Source organism: Rhincodon typus, chromosome 28 (genome assembly GCF_021869965.1).
Source record: "Rhincodon typus isolate 14 chromosome 28, sRhiTyp1.1, whole genome shotgun sequence".
NCBI lineage: Eukaryota > Metazoa > Chordata > Chondrichthyes > Orectolobiformes > Rhincodontidae > Rhincodon > Rhincodon typus.
The window spans coordinates 29,376,943-29,394,154 of NC_063359.1; the positions used below are offsets into that span (position 1 = coordinate 29,376,943).

A 17,212-nucleotide genomic window follows, 5' to 3' on the forward strand; every position below is an offset into this window, starting at 1 on the left:
CTTTATGGGCCAGGCAAACCACTGAGACACTTTTGGTTGTTGAGTGAAGGCCATGTGAACATACAGATCAAATGTTTTTCAGAAAAAAAAACTAACCTGTCATAAATATTTCCACAATTGTGGCGTTGTACTTGATGAAATTAAACTGTTCCTCAGAAGACAAAATTTGCACTTTGTAGGCTAGATAAAATAAAATTAGTTTCAATATTTTTAAATAATCATATATTCTTGAGAAAATAAAACAAGTTGGAACCAAGTTCTTACACTTGTAGAACTTAAGTTTAAATCTATATAAATCAAGAAAGTTGAAATTGTCTCATCCAGGACCATTGATGAATGGATGTTATTGTTATGTTGAGAGCTTAAGAAACAAGTTCTTTTGATCAGTTGCTCCAAAACTAAAACCAAACACTAGCTGTAAAAGCATATTTACAGTGGTCATTACATCATGTTACCTCTGTAATAAATCATTGCAGAGTTGGACTTTTCTTGCACTTTTAAAACCTTAATTAAGCTTGAGAAGAAATTTCTAGCAGCAGAGAAATGCAACTTTATAATAATGTTTGATAATGTCATTGCATTGTATGTTCACCCGAATACAACCTGGATGAAATTAAGACTCTAATTAACATAAATTAGGACAGGATAAATCCATTCACAAGAGGATTTAGCTGCAGAGAACTATACTGCTATGCTGCTATATTACGTTCCTGTGTTGAGGAAGTAGGGACTATTTTGCATTAGCAATTTTTCTGGCAGTAGTAATATGAAGAAAGTAATGCATTCCATCTTGTCACTGCCATGTTCAATGAGAGTTTTTAAAGTTGTGACTTTACTACAAAATAATAATACAAAAAAATGGAAACTACAAATTCCTGCCATAATGAATAGAGTAAGCAATGAAGTATAACAAAAAAAAAGAGTAAACCTCAATAACTCATGTTTATGCCAAGTGACTTGGAGAATTTAAAAATGTTCTGATTGTTGAATTGTAGCTTTGTAACATATGAGCTTAAATAATTGATTTTTTTAATCTATAAGACTAGATAATCAAAGTTTCAAAATACTTACCATAAACTGGCCCTCTACTGCAGGCAGCTTCATGTTTATTCTGGGCATCAAGAGTTATGTCTAACAGTGGCTGTATTTCACTGCACTCAGCTGAGTCACAAATAAAGAATGAGAAAAACATATTGAAAACAGACTAAAGAAATTCGATATAAAACATTAGACTCCATTTTATTTACAATAGTTAGTAAAAAAAAGTAGCTTTTACCCAGAATACACTTCAAGCAATAATTCTAAGTAAATATCTGTTCTCTTATTTTAAATAAAAATTGTTAAATTATATTAATTATTTAAAATCTTAATTTACACTGCAGTCTTTTCACAGGTCACAAACAGAATTAGTTTGCAGAAAATGATGAAAAATAAATAACCAGAAATGTAACTTATGTGAATAGGAAGTGGAATTGGAATAAATATTGAATTTCCCTCACATTAGGGTGCTATGATTTGTTCTATAGTGTTCTTTGTTTACATATTGTTTCCTAGATGATACTTGTACATACAATTTGGCAACCAAATAAGATTTTCTTTTTACCTTTCATACATTTGCATTCATCTCCACTGCAGAGCTTTAAAAGCTTATTTTCTCCAGTTGGGTTGTAAAAGATAGTGCATCTTCTGTCTACCAGAATAAAAAAAATGGCAATTCACATCTAGTACTGTTTTAGTGTTATTCAAATTAATTCTACCTTTACTGAACATGGGAATCTATGTATTTATACCATGATTAATGATTGGGAAGTTTTACGCCACAGTAGTAGGGTTAGAGATGTTGAAGGTAATTAGAATATGCAACTAAGGGTTTCACAACTCAGTTAATTTCAGAGTAGTAGCTGATTTTGTTTTAAATTCCTGTTGAAATTATGAAATTGCATGGCAACATTTTGGCGACGAAACCTTTATCTAGTCATCATAAAAGGTGCCACAAAATTCACCCAAAAACTAAAGCATCTAGGATTGTCTGAAAAGTACATTATAAATCTTGATTAATCATGCTGCTCCATGTGCGATAAATTCAACCAAGAAACACCCCCAAATAGAACAGGCATTAAAATGCTCTATGCCAAAACCATTCTTGTGGCAGTTGTCTGAAACTTATATTTGCACTCTATCTAAAAAAATTCACCCAACAAAGGTAAAGTTCAGTTAGTGTAGCTGATGGCATATTTGTAAAGAATATGCAAACAGGATTGCAAATACAGTGGACAGATTTTTTTGTTTCGAAAAGGTCCTCCTATGTGATCATGCAAAATGGTCACATACATGCCAGCAGATTCTTTAGGCCCTTAACAAAAAAACAAAGAATTGCAGATGCTGGAAATTGCTGGAGAAACTCTGCAGATTTGGCAACATCTATAGAGAGAAAGCAGAGTCAACAACCTAAGAAGGGTCCTGAAGAAGGACGCATAATATTGGCTTTGTTTACTCTCTGCAGGTGCTGCCAGACATGCTGAGTTTCTCCAAAAAAATCTGTTTATCCTTTAGGCTCTTAATGTGCTTTTTTTGATCCCTTTGAATTAATTGTGTGACTGTCTCAACAGGAACATTCCTAATGATGCTATAATCCTTGAAAATAAACCAAATTTTTTTGCAAGATGCTTCCAGATCTGTCCAGATACCTGATAAGGTGATTCAATACTGCAGTAGAGTATTTTGTGATGAATATCTTTGCAGCATGAAACTCATTATATCAATTTTCAACTCATTAATCATGCCATGAACAGGGCTGCAACAGGCCACCACTTTTAGCTGTACAGTAAATACTAATAGATGATCAATTGCCTTAAAATGACTTACAGAATGCAGTGCTGGCTGTCACAAGCAAACTAGTTTACCATGAGAAAAATAGGGCCAAAGAGGTGCATTCTATAATCTCATGGACTTGCGCAAACCCTGCCGCTCTGTAAAATTGTGTAAAACCTCCAATTCCTTGTCAAGCAGTGGTAAAACTGCTTGACCAAATGGTTAAAACATCAGTAATTTGTTTACTGCTTAATGACAGCTGATTGATTTAAATTATGTTCCCATTAGGAGCCTTAAATGAACCTGAAAAAAAGTTTATTGGCAACTCTCATCTTGATAGTCACTGATAGAGCTATTCCTGTGAAAAGCCATATCGAAAGGTTCTTGTGGCGCAGTGGTAGTGTCCCTACTTCTGAACCAGGAGGCCCAGTTTCAAATCTCATCTGTTCCAGAAATGTATAATAACATTTCTGAACAAGTTGATTAGGATAATATGTGAAAGTCTATGCCTGCTGGCTATTTTGGAACATATAGTACAGCTTCCCATGTAAATCACAAGCTTTGTGGAATGTGCATCTATGTAAACAGATGCAAACTGTCTGTCTGGCAGCCCTTTGGTGACCGAGCTTTCTCCAATAAAATTCAGTACAGGAGAATCCCATGGATTACCATATTGTGATCAGATATAAAAGATACATTTTTGTTTATTATACCCCAAGTATTAAAATGGGTAGATATTTGAAACAACCTATGTTAGCAACAATAGGAACTTGCAAACTAGTGGGTGTTTTTAACACCTGCATTAAATAATCACAACTCTTGTGCATGATGCATAATAGGAAAATCATCTGTAAATACAGATCGTTGTAATGTTTTCTTAACAGTTTCTCCCACTTTATACCCATTTATGGGTATCACTATTTTAAAATGGTTGTCAGATCTTTTATTTGTTAAGGATAACAGAATAGCCAAGGCTTACCTGGTGAATGGTAGTCATAGACTGTGAAAGGAACTGCAGTTACCATTCCAACTTTCATCATTTCATAAACACGGAATCCAACGCAGAATAAATCGTCTGATGGAATCTGAAATAAAAAGCAAACAATGCAAACTTTCACATTTTTCAGAAGTCACAGACAATGAAATATATATTGGACGGTAGCATAAAACATTAAGAATCAGATACCTGCTTTACACAAAATTTGACTTATACTCATTGATAGAAAATAGCGAGTAAGGGGGTCAAAGGACAGAAACGATCTCTTACATCATTATTTGATGAAGCTGAATTAAACCTAAGTTAAGATAAAAGTTCTGTTTTTCTGAGCTTCAGGTTAACACTTTGTTCAGGTAAAGTAGAGGGAGTTCCCATTGCATTGGATCTGAATTTCACATGACATAGTAACAAAGTACTAGAAACGAGCAACATTTGGTTGGGATGACATCTGATGGGTTGGTCACTTAGAAATGAGCTAATGAGAATTATTTTAACTTAGCAAGTTGAAAATTTTTGGGGTGCTCTACCATAGAAACCTTTGAAAACTCAGTGAATGACTATCTTCAAAACTGAGATTGTTGGATTTTTGGTCACTAATAAAATGAAGGGAATTGGTGATAAGAAGGAAAACTAGAGTTGTTGTAGAAATTCAGCCATAATGTTATTGAGTATTGAGTAGGCATAAGGTGCCTATTTATGCTTCTACTTCTTTTGCTCTTATCTGGAAACGTAAACCTACTATTATTTTTTAGTTGATGACTCCTGCATTAAAGCTAATTAGTCGAAGGAGAGGGTTGAAAAAGACCATAAGACATAGAAGCAGCATTCGGCCATTGGCCATTCAATCATGGCTGATATGTTTCTCAACCTCATTCTCATGCCTTCTCCCTGCAACCCGTGATCCCCCTACCAATCAAGAACCTATCTATCTCTGTCTAAAATACATAATGTCTGAGCCTCCACAACCCTCTGTGGCAATGAGTTCCACAGATTCACCACCCTCTAGCTGAAGAAATTCCTTCTCATCTAAAGGGTCGTCCCTTCACACTGAGGCTGTGTCATCAGGTTCTAGTCTCTCCTACTAGTGGAAACATCTTGTCCATATCCATTTTATCAAGGGTTCTCAGTATCCTGTATGTACATTTTCAGGTTGCCGCATTTACACTTTGCTTTCTTAACATATTTGACCTGAACACATGACATTTGTAGCAATCACTGGAAGGAGAACATTCAATTTCTCCCAGTGATAGTCCCTTACTTAATCTATTGTAAAGATCTCTAACTTTTAGCATTGAGGAGTGCCTTAAGCACCACCCACTATGGTGAAATCTTCAGACTTGATAGGGAACAGCTTAAGACCTTGAAGGAATAAGACGTACCATCAGTTTTTTTCCTTATTGTCTCTGAAATGATGGCTAACATATTAATGTGCCAACTTGTATATTGTTGCTATCATGCAATAAACTACATACTGTTTGAGATAAGAGCCTTTACTTGGTAGGACTACCAAATGTTTTTTATTCCCCTGCCACATTAAGACTCAGCAGGCTTTGTAGATCCTGACTAAGAAGGAGAATCGTGACAGCCAACCTATCCAGATGTTTCATACAGTGTGAAGAATAGTGGTGAGGAGTCACCTTCCAACAGATTCAGCATTAATTTCAAACAAAAGAGGAAGGAAACAAGAAAGGAATTTTCAAATTTCTTACTGAATCCACTTGAAGAATTACACTTCTTTCTGATATTCTGTAGTCAGAAATCAAACCATCAACTCCATATAATAGCTGAAAAGAAGTTGGAAACAAAGTTTATTATTAGAATCATAGAATCCCTACAATGCAGAAAGAGGCCTTTCGGCCCATCCAATCTACACCAACCCTCTGAACAGCATCTTTCCCAGATCCAGACCCCCAACCTACCTCTATAATTTCACCTTTACATGGCTAATCCACCGAGCCTGCACATCCCTGAATACTGCAGGGCAATTTAGCATGCCCAATCCACCTAACCTGCACAGCTTTGGATTGTGACAGGAAACTGGAGCACCCGGCAGAAACCCATGCAGACATAGGGAGAACATGCAAACTCCATACAGACAGTCACCCGAGACTGGAATGGAACTCAGGTCCTTGCTGCTGTGAGGCAGCACTGCTAAACACTGTGCTACCGCTCCACCCTTTTAAAATTAAAATAAGAATCATTACATTTGTAATTTTTAAATATGAAACAACATATTTACAAGTTCTTAACTATTTTTAAATCATTCTCTTCTGGTATTAATCCAGTGTTCAAGGTTATTTCCATGACAGAATGTTCTGATTCATATACATATTCTTCAGACCTTGGTATATATCTAAAAACAAGAATTAAATATAATTTAGTAGGCCAATTTGGCAGTCCAATATTATTCCTACAGTTTATTTGCATAAATTTTAGTATTTTCACAACATTGTGCTAGATTTTCAAGGTACTTTATAAAATATACAATGAAAGTCTATCATTTTCTCTTCTTCTTTGTAGAATGTGGGTATCACTGGCAAAGCCAGCAATTACCCTTGACTGATTGACTTACTAGAATATTTCAGAGAACAGTCAAGAATCAGTCATGTTGCAGGGGGTCTGGAGTCACATATAAACCAGAAACAGGTAATGATGGCACATTTCCTTCCTTCCTTAATCATTATCCTTCAAGGGTATTAGTGAACCAAATGGATTTTTCATAGTTACCATCACTGCAACTAGCTCTCAATTCCAGATTCGTTAATTGAGTTTAAATTCCACCAGCTGCCTATAAGTTATAACAGCATTAACTTCGGTTTCTGGGACAAGTCCAATGATGTTACCATCTTCCTCTAAAACTGACCAATGGTTTCTATACAAATCTACAACTGTCTCCTCCTTTCAGAGGTCTTTACAGAATATAATTTTGCTATGTGATCCCACTGAAAGAATGGGAATAGGTACAAGTTTACAAATTCACCAGTGTCAGATCAGATAAAGGGCTAGTTTTTATCCGATATAGGATCAAGAACTGAATTGGGCAAGCAGGTAATTTTCCATCTTTGGGCATGGACTTGTTTGCTACCACCATCCACCTCTGGGCCATTTTCTCAGGATTGTTCTGCCCACACAGAACAGTTAGCCAATTAACATAAAAGTAAAATACTATGAAAACCAGAAATCTAGAATAAAAATAAAAATTGCTGGAAAAACTCAGCAGATACGGTATCATCTATGGACAGAAACAGAGGTGACATTACAGGTTGATGACTTTTCATTAGAACCCAATTTAGCATAGAGACTAAGATAAGGTAAAGGCTAATTAAGACAATTATTAGAGGGTGACTGAAATTTTACCCATGGTATTGGAAGACCAGTTGCTTAGATTTAACTTTCAGCAGCAGTCCAGAAGATCCTATGCTTCCGGACTTTGAGGTCCTCCCTATTTACCTTTTCTCCAGCCACAGCTTTAGATGTCCCTGTGAAGAGCTTACCCCTTGGCAATGGTGACCCAGCAGTTGTGGTTGTTCTCTAATTCAAATGTCTCACAGGTTGATAAGAGAATGTCTTAGCTGGTCAAGTTGGAATGTGAACTTTTTGTCTAACATTATTAGGATGAATTCAGACAAAACAGGCAACATAGACTATGTAGGTTTTGAAATAAACTACAGGTTTACAACTAAAATGCAAAAAGCTGCAAATGCTGGAAAACTGAAACTTAATGAGGTAATATTGAAATCAGTACTCAGTAAGTTATGTGGGGATAATAGACGGTTAAACATTTCAAGTGCACCTGTTATTACAACAGTGGCTAATCTGTTCTCACTGCAAACACTGATTGACCTATTGTGTCATCCCAACGTTTTCTACTTAAAATGTAAGATCACAATAGTTTGGTCATTAATGCTTCTTATTCAGACTTCTGTCACCGTGAGCAGCCCACTACAAAACTTACTGTGCGCAAGCTTCGAGACGATAAACTGTTTCAACTCCTGCAGGACGTGTATCTGCATTTAAGGAGCATGATTATTAAATCAGAAGTAAAAGCTGAGTCAACCAAATAACATTTTTAGCATGTAAATAATATGTATTTTTTAAACACAAGTATTGACAATATAGTAGAAGAAAGCACGTTTTTTGAGTACAATAAAACTGAGCATTGAATAGTTATAGCAGAATTAGTATACTTGAATTGACAATACAAGCAAGCATTTAACAAAATCCTGCTTGGTCTTCAAGAAAAGGTAAATGCCTCTCACTTCATTCCTCATCCTCTTAATTGCTTATACCTCCTCCCATTCACACTTTCCCACATGATCCCTAATGCTGGCTTTCAAGATGTATCTCACTGTAGAATTCCAATGTGTGGAAAAATCTAGGTGTTCAAATGTACAAGTCACAAAAGGTTGGAATGCAGTTACAGCATTTAATCAGGAAGGCAAGTGGTATGCTAGCTATTATTATGACAGGAATTAAACATTAAAAAAGGATGTTATGCTTCAGTTAGACATAGCATTGGTGGGACCACATTTCGAATACAGTGTGCAGTTTCGATACGAAGGGTGTAAATGTGTTGGTGGAGGATTACTAGATTGATACCTGACTGGTTAGACAGGTTGGGCACTAAAATAAAACAAAGAACTGTGGATGCTGGAGTTCTGACACAAAAACAGAAATTACTGATGAAATTCAGCAGGTCTGGCAGAATCTGAGGGGAGAAAGCAGAGTTAACGTTTCAAATCCAGTTGTTATGAAGACTTACAGGACTCAAAACATTGACTCTGCTTTCTCTCCATAGAATGTTGCCAGACCTGCTGAATTTCGCCAGCAATTTCTGTTTTTGTTTTAAATAGGTTGAGCTTGTTTCCAAGATGGTATAGAGAGGATGTGTACTCTGGCAGATGTAAGGACTAGGGATGCTGATTTAATATTAGGGGTTGTTCTTTTAGGACAGCGATGAGGAGAATTTTTTCTCTCAGAGGGTTGTGTGACTTTAGAACTCTCTGCCTCTGAAAATGTGGAGGCAGGATCATCAAATTTTTTTTAAATGGCAAAGGTAGATAGATTCCTGTTAAGCAAGGGAATCAAAAAATGTTGGGATAGATGGGAATGTGTAATACAGAACACATTGGTCAACATGATTTTATTGAATGGTGGAGCAGGCTTAATGGGCCAAATGGCCTATTTCTGCACCTAATTTGTACCTATGCACACGCAGCACTGTCGAAGCTCAACAGCCCTAAATTCAAATGATCTTAACTAGTGACTTGCCAAGAAATGTGCAACTCACCAAATTAATGTAAATGAGATTCAAGGGCTGATATCAGGTGGATCACAGGCTTACTTATACTGTGGCAGGGATTATTCTACATCCAGTGCATGCAACCATTTTGCATTTTGCATTGGCAGTATTATTATTACTAAAGAATACTAAGCCATTCTCCAGCATTGAAACATTCTTTTATTTAAATATTGCATATATGAAAAGAGCTTTAAACAAAACAAGATGAATCCTTACAAATATTTTAATATCTACTAAAGTCTCTATATCATAATATTACTACTGACCTGAAATGATTTTTGTGGCTTCTATTCTTAGAGAGAAATCACAAGTTTCACTGGGTGTGCTAATGACATAATACACACTCCTCATCTACATGTAAAACAGAATGCAATCAAACAATGCATTTTTAAAATATGCAGCCTTATAAATATTGAAATAAATTTGAACCATTTACTTTAGTTAGAAAACCTGCAATGTTGAATGATAACTACAAAAATTTGTTTAAAAATTGTTCATAGTACAGTTTTCCATATATTACCCCCATTAGCAATTTTATTCCATTAATCTGATTATGCATGGCAGAAATCAGATATTAGGTATCAGCTTTGTAATTAATTAGATAACAAGAAAGTGACTGTTTCAATGTCTGATTGCATTCACTAAATCAATCTGAACAGTGTAGTGGCACAAGTGTCACACTTTATGTCTATGACACACAAACAACTAGTCAGATCAAAATTATCGAGAATCTCCACCTCTGGGAATTTCCATATTGGAACTTAGGACGAGGACAAAAGCAGCCTTAACTGCAATTCCAACCATTGCTGAATTATTGGCAGACTTTGACTAACAGTTCACATTTTAAATCACTGCTTGTTGTTTAATGTGTGGATAGAATAATGGCCGTGAAAAAGCTGGGCAGAATCTTATAGGGGTCTGAGTGACATGGGCTATGGTAAGATTTGTGGCTAAATGAGTTGGGAGAACTGGGGAGGCCCATCTCAATATTGGAAGCATCTCACTACATCTTTTATGCTTTTGCAAGCGATAAGGTGAGGATCTTGCTAGGCAGTGGTGAGTTGCCAACAGAGTGGGATTAAAGATTGTTAAATGCTTTATTAATGCTACGACTCATATTGTTAATGTTCAGCTTCTTCTCCTACCAAATGCGCCAAACAAGCTGGATGTTGAGAAATCTTGACATGGATATCAGAGGGGTATCTTCAGCTCACTGTGACCAGCCTTGTGTTACTCAGCACTACACAGCATGACAGAGCACAAAGCGGGGGCACCAGCAGCATGCACCCCTCATCCATTGGCATCCAACAATTGCCAACCTCTCATGACCATCAAGGTAACTCTCTGATCCATTGGCAGGATGCTCAGGAAGAACAGACTTGCAATTTAAACAACAGCAATTAATACTGAAAAGCTCTGGCAAGGACAATGTTAGGTTACGGATTGGGCCAGGCTGCATTGTAGGGTTGCTTGCTTTCTTTGTGTTTGTTCACTTAACACCTATCTGCATGCTTGCATCATCCATGCCTTGCCTTGCCTTGCCAAATTGCTTAGTGCAGTTACATAACCCACTGGTGTGCCTTGCTGGGCACCAGTCCTCGGTGAAGGGAGTAGACCTAACGTGCCAGGTCAATCTCACACTTGCACCTTACGTTAGAAGCTTACATGGCAAACACACTGCATATGCAATAGGCCTGCAGCCATGCCTCATTGGAGTCCACAAAGGCATCCTTCATTCATACGGTCCCAGCACAGTAAATCGAAGGCCTCCCATATCAGTCTAGGGAATTGGCCAAGGTCAGGCATTGCTTGAAGTGATCTTGGCAAGGGGTCATTGAGTCTGCAGATTGGTAGGTAAATCATGTTCAATCCTGTGGCACCACATAGGACAGTCTGGGGGCGTTAGGGCTGAGAGATATACAGCTGGTGTCTGGGCACTTCTCATCCAAGGCTGTTCAGTTAGGTCAGTCAGGAGGATGAGCCACGATCAGTCCTTTGGGTCCATAAGGGGAAAAAGGAATGGGGCAACAAGGGTAACTGCTGCCAGATGAGGAAGAGTCAAGAATCCACACTTCAGGATTGGAATTTGCAGACTGGGGGAAAGACAATGACAGTTGTGAAGTGGGGAGGGGCAACAATATTGGTGAGGAGGGGGTGTGGAAAAATGTGGATGGGAATGGGGTCATGTGGTAAGGGCAGTTTGTTTACAGTAAGGAACATGCTGGCTTCGAGTACGACACACCTGGCAGGGTCACTTCTTATGCCAGGGTGGGGGGTTGGAGAAAGATGGGCAGGTGCAAGATCATGTAGGTGGGGACTCAGGGAGGTATGAAACCCATGGGGTCTACAGGATGGGCTACCAACTGGGGATCTGGATATTCAGGGTCTTACTAGCATGTAGAAGCACAGGCTAGTAGCTACTCGCTGAAGAGGGTTCAGTGTCACCTTCCATTGTGCTGGAAATTGAAAATGTGCAATGAGAAAGAAAATGGCTACAACCACTCTTGGAGTGGGCAGGGTAAGTGACTCAACTTGTGTGGTAGAGGGGTGCAGAACCCAATGATGTAAGGATCTTTAAAGTGAAACAATATTACACACTGACCATGTACTTTACAGGACACAGACCAGCGGGGTCCCTAATCCCTGGCTATCCTAAAGCATTGTCTCCCTGTTTGCTGTACATCTTCCTGCTCCAGACATTGCTGACCATCTCAATGACATACTTTTGGACACATAGGGCAGGGAAAGAATAGGGCTATTTTAGGACAAGGGGAAAAGCTATAGGCATTGTTCATCTAGCTTCCACAAGCTGCATCTCCTTGTCACCAATGCTCTTAAATTGCTGAGGCAGGGAAGGTCATTGAACTTCTAAAGCACTACTGGCCATTCTTCCTCACCACGGAGACCATAAGACCATAAGATATTGGAGCCTCCCTCCCTTCTTAACAAGGGTGTTACATTTGCCGTTTTCCAGTCATCTCGGACCTGCCTGACTCCCACGATTCCTGAAGCATCACCACCAATGCCTCCTTCAAAACTCTGGAATGTATCCCATCTCGTCTAGGTGATTTATCTGCCTTCAGACCTTTCAGTTTCCCCCAGACCTTCTCCTTACTGATACTTCCCTTGTCAGCCATGGTTGCCTCATCCTCCCCTTAGCAGGTTTCTTCTTCCCTGGGATGAATTTCTGCTGTGTCTCATGAATTACCCCCAGAAACTCTTGCCATTGCTGCTCCACCATCTTCCCTGCTTGGCTCCCCTTCCAATCAACAGCTCCACCCTCATATCTTTGCAGTTACCTTTATTCAACTGTAATATCATTACATTTGATTCAAGGTTCTCCCTCTCCAACTGCAGGATGAATTCTATCATATTATGGTCACTGGTTCCTACGTGGTTCTTTCACCTTCAGCTCCCTAATCAGGTCTGCCTCATTATACATTACTAAATCCAGAATTGCCTGTTCCCTAGTGGGCTCTACCACAAGCTGCTCCAAAAAAATTCTGTAGACATTCCACAAATTCCTTTTCTTGCAATCCGCTACTAACCTGATTTTTCCAGTCCACCTCCATATTGAAGCCCCCAATATTAATGTAATTGTGCCTTTCTTACATGCGTTTTCTATTGCCTGATTTATTTTCATCCAGACTACCTCTAGGAGGACAGTACACGACTCCCATCAGGGTCTTTTTTCCTTTGCAGTTCATCAACTCTACCCACACAGATTCTACACCTTCCAACTCTATATCACTTCTTGCGACTGATTTAATTTTATTTCTTACGAACAAGGCAACCCCATCCCCACCTGTATCCTTGGATATTTAGTTCCCAGCCCAGATCCCCTTTGCAGCCACATCTCTGTGATCCCCACAATTTCATGCCCACAAATTTCAATCTGTGCTATAAACTTTCTGATGAAGGGTCTAGGCCCGAAACGTCAGCCTCTCTGCTCCTATGATGCTGCTTGGCCTGCTGTGTTCATCCAGCCCTGCACCTTGTTGTCTCGGATTCTCCAGCATCTGCAGTTCCTACTATCTCTATAAACTTATTTACCTTGTTTCAAGATGGCACTGATCCAGGCGGTGACCTTGGGACAGGCTGCCAGAATGGTGGCATGGCCTTCTCTGCCTCTTTTGTACCAACATCTCAACCAGGACCATAAGGCCCCTCTTGGAGAATATATGGAAAATATCTGGTAAGTTGTGAGTTGTTCTAGGAATGCCACTTGGTAATATTGGGATAGAATTAGATGTGAGGGATGCCATAGTGGCCGCTAGATAGCTAATAAGCCATGTTTGGTAAGATACAGCGAGAAATTGTGTTTAGTCTCGTGGTGAGAATCCCTCCATAAAATTCAAAGCAACTTGTACGTAGTCAAAAGAACATAAAATTCAGCTCAATGTTACCCCAGTGGTGTAAATAATGTTTACCTTACCCTCACTCTATCCAAGAGAAAATCTTAAAAGGACAAAATTTGTAAAAAGAAGAAAACAACTGTAAAATTGATATGTGGACCATGAATCTTAAAATCTAGGTCACATTGGATATGATGGTATATCTTTGCGACATTGGAGGGGCTAGGAAGTGAGGTCCGATCCAGACCAGAAATAAGCGGTCATAAGGCTAGAATGGAATGAAACAGGAGTGAAATGGCAAGTTTTTCCCAACTATTTTCAGAACTCCTTCAATTCTAGTATGACGAAGACTAGAAAACACTGGAAATGTCAGCTGGGAAATGTGGAAGAAGAAATAAGCCAGTAAAATAGGAACATGGAAGGGAGCATGTGAATCAAGGGACTTAAAAGAAGATGAAAGAGAAGCTAAGATAGGTACATGGGAGAGAATCTTTCCTGGCCTAGTTGGCAAACATCAGCAGAGATACCTGAAAAACAGAAGTTTAAGGTGAGAGGGGGGAAAAGATTGAAAAGGGACCTAAGGGGCAACTTTTTCACACAGAGCTTGGTGTGTGTATGGAATAAGCTGCTGGAGGAGGTGGTGTAGGCATGTGCAATTACAACATTTACAAAGCGTCTGGATGGGGATATGAATATGAAGGGTTTAGAGGAATATGGGCCAATTGCTGGCAAATGAGACTAAATCTGTTTAGAATATTTGGTTGGCCAAAAGGCTCTGTTTCTATGCTGTATAACTCTATGATGCTAAATGGGCATCAGTTATAACTTTTGTTAACTTATGCCTGTGTTCTGGTAGCAAATTGAACATTGTGGTGTATTTCCTTGAATGTTGTGTTTTACTTTTAATGGAAACTTGATAATTATTAAGAATATTGATGAATTATTCTAATTCTGTTTGTTTGTGAGCTCATACATCACACAGAGGGTATTGTCATTAATCATTACCCAATAATTAAGTAAATGAAAAAGTAGCCTTTGAAATCAAAAATGTAGCCCTCAAAAATCAAAAAATCATGGATGCAAATGGCAATGATGTATTGACAAACAGTGATGTGAAGAGAATCAATTCACTCATATACATGCACAAATGTCAGAAGGATCCTTCTGAGAATTTCAGATTACAATAGATTAGGATCAATTATAAACACAGTTATGGTCTTGATTCCATTATTGATAGAAACCTCCAGTAGCTCCGGATGATTAGAGACATCTGGTGATTACCAGTCTCTCCAGTAACTGTCAATCATATTAGAACTCCGAATATGGGATTTCACCATTGCAGACTAGATACGATGAAAGATTTCAATTGTTCCTTGAGTAACTAGACACCGGAAAAGACAACGGCAGAAACAGCTCAGTCGACCTTGCAAAGTTCTCCTCACAAACATCTGGGGCGAGTGCTAAAACTAGGAGAGCTGTCTCATAGACTTGTCAAACAACAGCCTGACATAGTCATACTCACAGAATCATGCCTTTCAGACAATGTCCCAGACACCACCAACACCATCCCTGGATATGTTCTGTCTCACTGCAGGACAGACCCATCAGAGGTGGCGGTACAGTGGTACACAGTCAGGACGGAGTTGCTCTGCAAGTCCTCAACATTGACTCCAGACCCTATGAAGTCTCATGGCTTCAGCTAGAACCTGGGCAAGGAAACCTCCTGCTGATTACCATGTACCATCTTCCCTCAGCTGATGAATCAGTACTCCTCCATGTTGAACAACACTTAGGGGAAGGACTGAGGATGGCAAGGGCACAAAATGTACTCTGGGTGGGGAATTTCAATGTCCACCACAAAGAGTGGCTTGGCAGCAGTGCTACAGACCAAGCTGGTCGGGTCCTAAAGGACAAAGCTGTTGGACTGGGTCTGCAGCAGGTGGTGAGGAAACCAACAAGAGGGAAAGAATACTTGATCTTATCCTTACCAATCTGCCAGCTGCAGACACATCAGTCTATGACAATATTGGTAAGAGCGACCACTGCATAATCCTTGTGGAGACGAAGTCCCGAATAACCTCCATTATGTTGTGTGGCACTATCACCATGCTAAATGGGACAGACATCGAACAGATCTAGCAACTCAAGATTGGCCACCCATGAGGCACTGTTGGCCATCAACAGCAGCAGAATTATACTCCAGCACGATCTGTAACCTCATGGCCTGGTATATACCCCACTCAAGCATTACCATCAAGCCAGGGGATCAACCCTGATTCAATGGAGAGTGCAGGAGGGCATCCCAGGAGCAGCACCAGGCATGCTTGAAGATGAGGTGTCGACCTGGTGAAGCCACCAAACAGGACTACTTGTATACCAAACAGCATAAGCAGCATATGATAGACAGAGCTAAGCAATCCCACAACCAAGGAACAGATCTAAGCTCTGCAATCCTGCCACATCCAGTCGTGAATGGTGGTTGACAATTAAACAACTCACTGGACGAGGAGGCTCCACAAATATCCCCATCCTCAATAATGGAAGACCCCAGCACAAAATATAAGGCTGAAGCTTTCTTAGCAATCTTCAGCCGGAAGTGCCGAATGAATGATCCATTTCGGCCTTCTTCAGTGGTCCCCAGAATTACAGATACTAGTCTTCAACCAATTCGATTCACTCCATGTGATATCCAGAAATAGTTGGACACAATAGATACTGCAAAGGCTATGGGCTCTGACAACATTCCGGCAATAGTACTGAAGACTTGTGCTCTGGAACTTGCCACTCCCCTAGCCAAGCTGTTCCAGTACAGTTACAACACTGGTAACTACCCGACAATGTGAAAAATTTCCCAAGTATGTCCTGTACACAAAAAGCAGGATAAATCCAACCTGGCCAATTACCGCCCCATCAGTCTACTCTCGATCATCAGTAAAGTGATGGAAGGTGCATTAACTGTGCTATCAAGCAGCACCTGCTCAGAAATAACCTGCTCAGTGATGCCCAGTTTGAGTTCCACCAAGGTCACTCAGCTCCTGACCTCATTACAGCCTTGGTCCAAACATGGACAAAAGAACTGAATTCCAGAGGTGAGGTGAGAGTGACAGCCCTTGACATCAAGGCTACATTTAACTGAGTGTGGCATCAAGGAGCCCTGACAAAATTGGAATCAATGCATATCAGGGGGCAAACTCTCCACTGGTTGGAGTCATACCTGACACATAAGAAGATGGTCGTGGTTATTGGAGGTCAGTCATCTCAGCTCCAGGACATCTCTGCAGGAGTTCCTCAGGGTAGTGTCCTAGACCCAACCATCTTCAGCTGCTTCATCAATGACCTTCCCTCCATCATAAGGTCAGAAGTGGGGATGTTTGCCGATGATTGCACAATGTTCATCACCATTCACGACTCCTCAGATACTGAAGCAATCCATGTCCAAATCAACAGGATCTGGACAATATCCAGAGTTGGGTTGACAAGTGGCAAGTAACATTCGCGCCACACAAATGCCAGGCTATGATCATCATCTATAAGAGACTGTCCCTTGGCAGTCAACAATGTTACCATCATTGAATCCCCTACTATCAACATCCTGAGGGTTATCATTGATCAGAAACTCAACTGGACTCAAACGTACAGTGGTTATAAGAGCAGGCCAGAAGCTGGGAATACTGTGGCAACTAACTCACCTCCTGACTCCTCAAAGCCTGTCCACCATCTATAAGGCACAAGTCAGGAGTGTGAAGG

At 39.6% G+C, this 17,212-nt stretch overlaps 1 protein-coding gene across 1 annotated transcript in view; it reads right to left on the minus strand.

Moving 5' to 3' along the window:
- The window catches only part of c5 (complement component 5), a 106,483-nt gene that overhangs the window by 5,801 nt on the left and 83,470 nt on the right, over positions 1-17,212 (minus strand). Inside the window, exons 32-39 of the mRNA XM_020514981.2 lie at positions 9,377-9,461; positions 7,764-7,815; positions 6,059-6,161; positions 5,518-5,592; positions 3,791-3,896; positions 1,604-1,690; positions 1,072-1,161; positions 97-180 (exon numbers count right to left, since the gene is read on the minus strand). Of these exons, the coding sequence (XP_020370570.2) occupies positions 97-180; positions 1,072-1,161; positions 1,604-1,690; positions 3,791-3,896; positions 5,518-5,592; positions 6,059-6,161; positions 7,764-7,815; positions 9,377-9,461 (682 nt within the window). The remainder of the gene's footprint in view (positions 1-96; positions 181-1,071; positions 1,162-1,603; positions 1,691-3,790; positions 3,897-5,517; positions 5,593-6,058; positions 6,162-7,763; positions 7,816-9,376; positions 9,462-17,212) is intronic.